The following is an 11,803-nucleotide window of genomic DNA, read 5'->3' as shown; positions in this document are numbered from 1 at the left end:
CCCACACACCTGTGTGGCCCATACGGTCCAATTCGGTCCAGCCCATGTATCACACATGGCTAGCCTCATCGATCACATGCCCGTGTTCGATCATACGGCCTACCACACGGACGGCCATACGCTCATGTGGTGTTTACAGCCTCACTTTTTAGCTTTTCGTCGATTCTCGTTTACAGTGTTACGGTTACACACCTGGTTTGTTTTCGCTAGTCTTGCAATCCTAAGCCTTCAGCACCTAGAAATTGACAATCCCAAAACTTAAATTTAAAATTAACATGCACCCAAATCGAGCAGTAAAGACCCCTAATCACTTACCTTCAAATCCGAGCAGCCCCCAACTACGGGTCCAAAGAGATAAGTCACCACTCCCACAAGTCACTGTTGTCAAATCTGGAAGACCCAATATTAACAACAATTCAGGTCTTAACAATCAACAGAATAGAAAAGCTTTCCTCTAATTCCCAAGACATAACCACCTTACCTACTAGACGAGTAACAACAGAACCACACCGCTCCAATACTAATCGAATCACTCCGGCCCTTAACCTTCACCAATGAAACTGTCGACCAAATTACCAAAAATCCATAAACCAAATTACGACACAGTTATGAAAACTTACCTACAACTCACGAAAGTAGAATGGAGATGACAAGTTGTGGCAACGTAAAAGAGATTAAAGTAGGAATGGATTAATGGAGAAACCAAAGCAGAAAAAGAAGGAAATTTTTCGCAAGCAATCAGAAGCAAAAAAATTAAAATAAAAAAAAGAAAAGAAGAACCAAGGGAATAATTTGGCACAGAAAATGAATTCAAAAACGTCAAAAGAGTAAAAAAAGCCAAAATTTGGGTAAATAAAATAAAAATGCCTAAAATCTTGTAACTCCTCCCCCTAATTCTCCTCAGAATTCTCTACCAACTCCCCACTCCTTACTTTTCTCCCAAAATCCCTCCTAAAATCGACCAACCACTCCGATCTAAATCCCTTAATTTTCTCTCTACACTTCTTACTACACCTCTACCACTTTGGCATTTCAGTTCAGCTCAAACACTACACGGCACCACTAGCAAAAATATTACTCAAGCACAGCTCGAACCCAAGACCTCTAGCATTTTAACACAACACTTATCCCCCAAACCAGCAGGTCCATTCTGACATGTTTTTACAAACTTTTAACTATAAGTCTATTGAGCAAAAGAAAGACTTTACTCAATTAAAACAAAAAAATTTAGCTCAAGACAAGGCTTGAACCTACGACTTCTCAAACACTCACAGAACACATAACCACTGAAGTAGACGGATGTTTATGCCATATAACCACTAAAGCAGACAGATTTTTACGCCATAAATACACGGAAACAAATATACAAACTTTGGGGCGTTACAACTCTACCCCACTTAAAGAAAATTTTGGCCTCGAAATTTTACCTGATCAGAACAAATGAGGATACTGTTGTTTCATGGCATCCTCAGGCTCCCACGTGGCCTCCTCAGAGCTATGATTATGCCAAAGAACCTTAACCAGTGGGATGAATTTTCTTCTTAGGACTTTTACATCATTATCCAATATCTGAACTGGCTCCTCCTCGAAAGTCAGATCTGGCTTAACCTTAATCTCCTCCACTAGAACAATATGCGTGGGATCATAGCGGTAACGCCTCAATATCGAGATATGGAATATGTCATGAATCTAATCCAACTTTAGAGGTAGCTCTAACTGGTAGGCAATTGGTCCCATTTGCTTCAGAATACGGTAAGGCCCAATAAACCTAGGGCTCAACTTACCCTTGCGACCAAACCTCAGTACTTTCTTCCATAGCGAGACCTTAAGAAAAATAGAGTCTCCCACAGAATACTCAATTTCACGATGCTTCAGGTCTGTATAGGACTTTTGTCTATCAGATGCCACTTTCAGTCGGGCTCGAATCAGGCTAACTTTATCCTCAGTATCAGAAACCAGTTCGGGGCCCAGAACACGTCGCTCGCCCAACTCAGTCCAACATAAAGGAGTACGACACTTACGACCATATAATGCCTCGTAAGGTGCCATCTGAATGCTAGATTAATAGCTGTTGTTATAAGCAAACTCTGCCAGCAACAATTAATTCTCCCAGCTGCCTTGAAAATCAATCACGCAACTCCTCAACATGTCTTCCAGTATTTGAATCACCCTCTCAGGTTGACCATCGGTCTGAGGATGGAACACTGTACTGAAGTTTAACCTTATACCTAGAGCTTTATTTAGCTTTTTCTAGAATCGAAACGTGAAGAGAGGGTCCCTATCAGATATGATCGAAATTGGTACCCCATGTAGTCTTATTATTTCAGACACATAAGTTTAGCCAGCTTCTGAAGATAGTAGTCAGTACGAACCGGTATGAAATGGGCGGATTTGGTCAATCAATCCATGATGACCCATACAGAATCCTTCTTAGTGGGTGTAAAGGGTAACCTACTAACGAAGTCCACAGTCACTCGCTCCCACTTCCAAAGTGTAATCTTAACTGGCTGCAACAAACCCTAAGGTAATTGATGCTTAGCCTTAACCTACTGGCATGTCAAACACTTAGCCACAAAATCGGTAACTTCTCATTTAAGACTTGGCCACCAGTATAACTCACGAAGGTCGCGATACATCTTATTTCCACCAGGATGCATAGCACAAGGGCTACTATGCGCTTCTCTCAGTATCGACTGCCTTAATTTAGTATCTTTCGGTACACAGATTCTTCCACAGAAACAGAGTACCCCTTCATTATTCAGTCCAAAATCCACTGTATTCCCACTCTCAACCTATCGGAAGTGAAGACCTAAAGACTCGACCTCCATCTGTTTACCCTTAATCTGCTCTATCCACATTGATTTAACTTAAAGTTCGGCCAACAAACTACCATCATCAAATAAAATGAGGCGAGTAAACATCGCCCTCAAGTAATTCATAACCCTACGGTCAGTTCTTTGGCCACCACATTGGCCTTACCAGGATTATTCGATCATACAGTCGTAGTCCTTAAGCAGCTCAATCCATCTACGTTGGCTAAGATTCAGCTCCTTCTGAGTGAGAATGTACTTGAGGCTCTTATGATTAGTGTAAATGATACGCTTCTCACCATACAAGTAATGCCTCCAGATTTTCAGTGCGAATACTAAAACGGCCAACTCCAAGTTATGCGTCAGATAATTCGCCTTATGAGTCTTAAGCTGATGAGATGCATAGGCTACCACCTTACCCCATTGCATCAACACACATCCTAAACCGACATGTGATGCATCGCTATAAATAGTAAACACCTTTCCAGATTTTATCTGTATTAAAATAGGGGCCTCAGTCAAAACAGTCTTGAGCTTCTCAAGCCTTTCTTGCTGCGCATCAGTCTAGTTAAACAGCACACCCTTACATAGCAGCTTAGTCAAGGTTGCTGCAATCAGTGAAAAACCCTTTACAAATCATTGATAATACCCTGCCAGTTCCAGAAAACTATGAATCTCAGATATAATCTTAGGCTGCTTCCATTCCAATACTGCCTCAATCTTCCGAGGATCTACCCTAATCCCCTCAGCAGAAACCACATGACCCAAAAACGTCACTTCATGTAACCTGAATTCACATTTACTGAGCTTGGCGTACAGTTGTTTCTCTTGCAAAGTCTACAGAACCACCGTGAAGTGTTCATCATGTTCATCCTCGATTTTCAAATACACCAGTATGTCGTCAATAGAAATTAAGAAAATGTGTTGAGAAATATCAACATATTCTTCTCCAAAGACAATATCCTTAATTCTCTCCCCCCTACAAATTTAACATCCTAAAAAAATAAGTATTATACATCTTAAAAATAACCTTAGTAGTGGGGTCATAAAATTTGTAACCGTTAGATCTTTCAAATTATCTGAAAAATCAAAAGGATTAAGAATACCTTTGGAAACAAGTTCTCAATTCTCTCTTTTTTTTAGAGACATAACCTAATCTCTTGTGCCATAATGAAACCATATTCTTAATAGTTAATTTACATTTCTTACCTATTATGGTTATTAATTTACATTTCTTACTTATTATGGTAGTATACAAGGATTCATTAAATGAAACAATAATATCAAGTAAATATATATTATCATAACTTGATAAAGAACCATAACCAACCAAATTTGAATTATGAAAGGGACTAAATTTTCCATTTTCAAATGAACAAAAATAACCGAATTTGTCCAATGCTGAAATGGAAATCAAGTTCTGCCTTTAGAAAAAAAAGTCTCCTTCAAATTCAAATAAAATTAAATTATTAATAATAATCTAAAAGTTTCTATTGCTTTAACTTCTATCAAATTAATGTCATCTTCATAAATGTATCTTTCACCGTCATTAGGCTTTCAGTAATTCTAACCACCTTTCATAAACACACTGATGTGAGTTGTTGCACTAGAATCTATCCACCTAGGGTGTCTAAGTATTGAAGTCAAATTAATGGGTTCTACAAACTCCAATCATCTGGCCTCAAGATAATAGGTGCCCACATGCTTTTTCTAGAAGGTATACAGAAAATATATTCAAGTGATACGCTTAGGCAGCGTACCTCTAACCACAGACTACCACCATTTGTAAGCTGAGTCCCTCAATAAGGACATGGCACGCTTAAGTTTCTGCTTTGTAGTGTAGTCTATATCCTCCAAAATATGCTTAGCGGTCTCCTTCCAGTATTTAGCCATTATAGGGTTGGTTCCAGCAATACCCCTAAACAACTCTGCCCCATTTGAATAGAGCCTCTCAACAATAGATCCACGATTTCTACTACCAGACTGAGCCCCAGTGAACCTCTATAATGCCCTTAACAAAACCTGGGTTACAACATGATGATACAAAATGCACAATTTCAATTATACAAACATACTATTTTCTAAGCTCAAAGCTACCATATACCATCATTTCAAATTCATGCATATTAGCATATCATTTCATACTATAATCAATTTCCACATGCTATCATATTTGATTTGTTTAACAAATGTCCCAATTCACATCACTTTCTATATAAATTGCTTTTTACATATCAAACCACTTTTGTTTATACAATAACATTTTCCATTTCATATTCAAGTCATGAGTACATAACTCATGTATTTCATTTAATGACAACATATCTCATTTTTTCATGTTTCAATTCACTATCTCATTTCCAATTCACATACTATATCATTCAATGTCGATTATAGAACTTTATTATTTAATTACCTCTATTAACATGAATCAGACTCAAACGGATACACGGATCCAACCAACACACTAGTTTGGCACCCAATGCCTCATCGGATAAATCTAAAGTAATAACTGCGCCTAGTGCTATATAAATTCACACCCAGTGTTTAATCAGTTAAACCAAAGAAAATTAGCACTTAGTGACTCATCAACTCAAAGTCGAAGAAATCCCTGAACTCTTCCTATCCATGGCATGCCATTTATATCTGACTCAGGCCAATATAGTTAATAGGGTTTCATTTCACTTTCAATATATATATCCAATATCAAATTTCATATAAGCACATTATCACATATACACCTATTCAATTCAATCAATATAAATTCAATAAATTCATCACATACCAAATCAATCTATTTCAATTGTAAAACACAATAGTTCTCACCTCCAATGCTTACCATATGCAAGAAATCAAAATTTAGTAATTTACAACTTAGTTCGGATTATAGAAACACAAATCCTGGATTCTGAGCTATTTGACGTCAATTTTATCATTCCCCTTTTAGTTGAGGATTTCGGTACGATGTTAGCAATTGAACTTGGAAAGATTTGAAACCCTAGGCCGTGCGTGGTTTTCTATTTTCTTTCTCGATTATTTGCATGCATTTCTATTTCAATTTCTTTATTCATTCTTTTATTATTATTGCTTTTATTATTATAACCTTTATACATATTAATTTCATTTTATAAGTCATAATATATAACTTATATATATTAAACTATTATATGCATATAATACCCATTAACTTCAACAAGCTTTTGGAGTGGCCAATCAGTCTTGACCGCTATGAAATGAGCCGATTTTGTAAGTCGATCAACAATCACCCACACAACATTTTTCTTACTTGCTGATAAAGGTAACCCATTACGAAATCCATAGTGATATGAACCCATTTCCATTCAGGAATAGAAATAGGCTGAAGTAATCCTGTAGGAACCTGATGTTCTACCTTAACTCGCTGACAAGTTAAGCATTTAACAATATACTCAATCACATCTCTTTTCATTCCTAGCCACCAATAGGATTCTTGCAGATCGTGATACATTTTGGTTCCACCAGGATGCAGAGTAAAATGGCTATCATGAGCTTCGCGAAGTATGAATTCTTTTAATTTAGAAACATCCGAAAAGTAGATTCAGTTATGAAACCTTAAGCAATCACAATCATCAATGCTGAAATTTTCTAATATGCCATTCTGAATCATTTCTCTTTTCTTCACCAACTTTTCATCATCTAATTGCATTGACTTGATCCGATCAAATATTACCGGTTTGATATTTACTTCAGCCAACAAGCTTCCATCATCGTTGATACTAAGCTAAACAAATATTGCTTGCAATTCAACCATTGCTTTTCTACTCAATGCATCAGCTACAACGTTAGCTTCGCTAGGGTGGTAACCAATAACACAATCAAAATCTTTTAGAAGCTCGACCCAATGACGTTGTCTCAAATTTAACTCATTTTGAGATAGGAGGTATTTGAGACTCTTATGACTAGTATAGGTATGACACTTTTTGTTGTACAAGTAGTGTCTCTAGATCTTTAGAGCAATAGCTTGCTCTAAATAGTGTGTCAAATACTTGCGTTCATGTGTTTTTAGTTGACGAGATGCATAAGAGATCACTTACACCTCTTGCATCAAAACACAATCGAGACTGCTCAAAAAAGCATCACTATAGACCACAAAACCCTTTCCTGATTCTGGTAAAGTCAAAATTGGCGCTTCAGTCAACATCTGCTTCAATTTCTCAAAACTTTCTTGACATTGGTCGCTCCAAACGAAATGAACATTTTTGTGCAACAGCTTTGTCATCGATAAAGCTATCTTCGAAAATCCATTTACAAATCTTCGGTAATAACCAACTAATCTAAGAGAACTACCAACCTCTAATATATTCCTCGGTGCTTTCCACTGAACAATTGCCTCGGTCTTTTTTGAATCAACTCTGATCCATTTTCCAAGATAACGTGACCCAAAAATATCACCTCTGATAACCAAAATTCACACTTGCTGAGCTTTCTATATAACTGTTTCTCCCGTAACACTTGCAAAATAATTCTGAGATGTTGGTCATGCTCGGATTCGAATTTTGAATAGATCAAAACGTCATCAATCAAAAACTACCACAAATTGATCTAAATACGGTTGGAAAATACGATTCATGAGATCCACAAAAGCTGGCGGAGCATTTGTCAACCCAAAAGGCATCACTAAGAATTCATAATGGCCATAACGCGTAAGAAATGCTATCTTCGGTACGTTATTATCTTTCACTTTCAAATGGTAGTAACCCGATCTCAAATCAATATTAGAAAAGAAATAAGTTCCTTTTAGTTGATTGAATAAGTTATCAATACGAGGTAGAGGGTATCAATTCTTATTCATCAAATTACTTAATTGCTGATAGTCAATACAAAACCACATTGAGCCATCTTTCTTTTTAACGAAAAGCACTAGAGCTCTCCAAGGCGATATATTGGGGCGTACAAAGCCGCGATATAGTAAATCTTACAATTGCACTTTTAATTCTTTCAACTTTGTGGGTACCATACGATTGGGAGACATTGACATCGGAGTCGTACTAGGACACACTTCTATTGCTAACTCAACCTCTCGATTTGGTGGTAATCCCAATAATTCTTCGGGAAATAATCAGGGAATTTGCAAACAATTTGGATTTTACTGCTTTGGCTATCACCATAATTCAAATTGATAACATAGGCTAGAAATGCTTCACAACCTTGATTAAGAAGTTTATCAGCTTGAATTGCTGAAATGATATGAGTTAAATCACTCGTTCAAACATACCTCAATCATATCACTATCTTCACTCTGAATAACAAACTTCTTTTTACGACAATCCAGAATCACTCCATGTTCCATAAGCCAATCCATGCCCAAAATCAAATCAAAATCGCTAAATGACTATTAACAAATCAACAGAAGGTTATATTCTGTATCACTAACAAACATCTCGTACACACCTGATCCACTAACACAGATTGTCCTAACGGACTAGACACCACTATCGATACTCTAGATGTCTCAGATTTTAAACTCCTCGATGTAACTAATTCAATGTGAACATACGAATGCGAAGATCACAGATCTATCAAAACATAAAGAGGTTCTGAATGTAATAAAAAGATACCTATCAGAACATTATTAGCATCGCCATCCTCACGTGTCTGCACAACATTAGCTCGAGTTCACACTTTGGCCTCCGACTGATGAGTAACAACATTATTCCCTTTTCTAGCACCACCTCTTGAAATGAACCACCTTGACTCGACCCGCGACCTCTAGGTGTAGGCACAGACCTCTGAGAAGTAACAAGTGTAACATTTCTATTATTCGGACATTCACTAGCAAAATGCTCCGTGGATTCACAACGAAAACAACCTCAAGTTAACTTCTAGCATTCACCACAAAGTTTTTTCTTGCAATGCACACAAATTGAAATATCAGTATCCCTGATTGGGCCTTGCACACTACCCATGGACACAGTCAGTTGTCAATCATGATTTCTATCAACTCTATTTTACTTAAAAGTCGACCTCTAACTACCATGAAATTCTTTTGATCTCTTCGATTGTAGATTTGAAGTAGCAGCTCCAGGACGCTTTCCAATAGTACGAGTAGTCTCAGTCTTCTTATCAAAACCTAGAGTTTGTTCTACCATTCTCACCTGTTCAACTAAATTCGTAAACTCTGTAATTCTATGCGATACTAACTGTACTTGTAAGTCATCACATAAACCACGCAAAAATAACTTGCAACTTTCAATTTCAGTTGGCACAAATACAATAACGTACCTACTAAGTCGCAAAAACTCACGTTCATAATCAACCACAGACATTCCACCTTGTTTCAGCATAAAAAGTTCTTATCTTCTATCATCAAGATACAATTCACCAACATTTTCCTTTTGGAATTCCTTTTGAAAGAATTCCCAATTAGCCTGATCTGCGTATACGTGGCGTGTCACTGATTGCCACTAGGTATATGCTTCTCCTTGTAGTAAAGAAACAACACAAATTACGCTTTCACGTGGGTTGCATTCAAGTTGTTGCAAGACACGTTTAGTGGATTCAATCCAAACTTCAGCTACAGAAGGATCAAATCCTTTCAATCCTATGAATTCGGTCACACTGTATCTACGTTTTTTATTGGAGCCCAACGAGCAGTAGGTACAGATGCTGTAGCGAATGTAGTTCCTGCAACATGCTGAAGAGCATTAGCGATAACTCGAAGCAATTGTGAGTCACTTCTTCCCTCAGTATTACTCCGCTCAATGTTAGGTTAGTGAATACTAATTGGATTAGCACTCGGTGTTACCAATTCGGTTCTATCTAAATCATTGGAGACATCATCTCCGGTATACATCTTTTGATCAACATTATTATTATAATCATCCGACATTTTCAACTATAAAACAAAAACAAATTTATCAACATTCAAATCCCGACTCAATTCGACTCAACTAGGACATGTACCTCTAGACTCAATTCTAAGCTCGATTTAGTCTGAGAATTGGCTAAACCTACAAGCTCTAATACCCTTAAATGTAGCACCTCTAACTCGTATCCGTCGCATGAATAGGGTTTCAGAGCATTTCCCAATAAACATTATCTAAATTATTCATTTCGAAACATTTTAATAATCACAACATAATTCATTATTAAGCATTCATATTGTCCCTTATTCAAGCTTTAACATCCCTAGAATCATTTTAGAAATGATTCGAGACTAAACCAAGAACATTTAAAAATTTAAGTAAAATGTTAGAAAAATTCAACTCCAAGGGTCACACAGCCGTGTGACTCACACGGTTGAGACACACATCCATGTCTCAGGCTGTGTGGGCATTTGAAGTAGGGACACAAGGCTGTGTCCCAGCCCGTGTCTGAGCCCATGTAACTCTCTGACTTAGGTCACACAACTAAGCCGCAAGCCCGTGTGCTAGCCGTGTGGGGCCACACGCCTGTGTGTCTGGCCGTGTGGACCTAAAATATGCCTTAAACAACAAGTTTACCATTTCCTACTTGCTTGGGCATTAAGCAACTCAAAAACCATTCGTTTAACATATTCAAAACACGATCAAACACACTCAAAACATGCGAAAACCATCATCTTAGGTGCCTAACCAATGTACCCCATTGGTACCACATTTATATCATCAAAACATATCATCAATGCATCATTCAAATCAAAGTTTTAAACATGCCAAAATCAATCAATTTGGTCCTAGCTCATATATACCTAAATCATCAACTTAAATTCACAAACAACTAACAAGTCTTGGTTCAATTCAACATACCATATTATGGCTTCAAATAGAAACACATGTTTACATACATATATACCAAACTAACATTATAATTAAACTCAATTACAATCCATTCACAAAATTTCTACCAATTAGGACATCCTAGGTACATGCCATCACAAAAGGTAGACATCACTACATTTGAGATAGGGATCGTTGTTAGATGCTGAATCAGCGATCAAAAGAGAAGTACCTAACCTGCTCATGAAAAACAAAATCGTACGCTAAGTAAAACTCAGTGATATTCCTATAATCCGAACAATTAAAAACATAAGGATACAGAATGCACAATTTGAATTATACAAACATACTATTGACCAAGCTCACAACTACCAGATACCATCATTTCGAATTCATGCATATTAGCATATCATTTCATACTATAATCAATTTCCATATGCTATCATATTTGATTGGTTTAAAAAATGTCCCAATTCAAATCACTTGCTATATAAATAGCTTTTCACATATCAAATCTCATTTGTTTATTTAGTGGCATTATCCATTCCATATTCAATTCATGAGTACATAGCTTATGTATTTCATTTAATCACAACATATCTCATTTTTTCATGTTTCAATTCACTATCTCATTTCCAATTCACATACCATACCATTCAATATCGATTGTAGAACTTTATTATTTAATTACCCTTATTAACACAACTTGAACTCGGACTCGGACAGGCACGCGGATCCAACCAACACACTAGTTTGTCACCTAGTGCCTCATCGGATAAATCTAAAGTAATAACTGTGTCCAACCCTATATAAATTGACTTCCAGTGTCTCATCGGTTTAACCGAAGCAAATTGGCACCCAGTGCCTCATCGACTCAAAGTCGAAGAAATCCCTAAACTCTTCCTATCCTATAACATGTCATCTATATCCGACTCAGCCCGATATAGTTAATAGGGTTCCATTTCACTTTTAATATATATATACAATATCAAATTTCATATAAGCACATTATCATATATACACTTATTCAATTCAATCAATATAAATTCAATAAATTCATCACATACCAAATCAATCCATTTCAATTGTAAAACACAATAGTTCTAACCTTCAATGCTTACCATATACAAGAAATCAAAATTCAATAATTTACAACTTAGTTCGGATTATAGAAACACAAATTGTGGATTCTGAGCTATTCGATGTCGATTTTATTCTTCCCTTTTTTAGTTGAGGATTCTTCTAGATGTTAGCAAT

The 11,803-nt window shown here is 36.7% G+C and overlaps 1 protein-coding gene across 1 annotated transcript; it reads right to left on the bottom strand.

Annotated features, from left to right (window-relative positions):
- Positions 1-206: 206 nt before the first annotated feature.
- On the bottom strand, positions 207-9,115 carry LOC121228937 (uncharacterized). Its single transcript, XM_041111972.1, has 10 exons — positions 8,824-9,115; positions 8,241-8,326; positions 8,065-8,181; positions 6,097-6,210; positions 4,591-4,811; positions 3,652-3,789; positions 3,460-3,597; positions 482-546; positions 316-390; positions 207-235 (listed from the first exon to the last, which is right to left on the bottom strand). The coding sequence occupies exons 1-10, from the start codon at positions 9,113-9,115 to the stop codon at positions 207-209; spliced, it is 1,275 nt and encodes a 424-aa protein (XP_040967906.1).
- Positions 9,116-11,803: the final 2,688 nt, after the last annotated feature.

The sequence above is a fragment of the Gossypium hirsutum genome, chromosome A05 (assembly GCF_007990345.1).
Source record: "Gossypium hirsutum isolate 1008001.06 chromosome A05, Gossypium_hirsutum_v2.1, whole genome shotgun sequence".
NCBI classification, from domain to species: Eukaryota; Viridiplantae; Streptophyta; class Magnoliopsida; order Malvales; family Malvaceae; genus Gossypium; species Gossypium hirsutum.
Note: the sequence above shows the minus strand (reverse complement) of the source record. Positions and strands in the feature narration are given on the sequence as shown.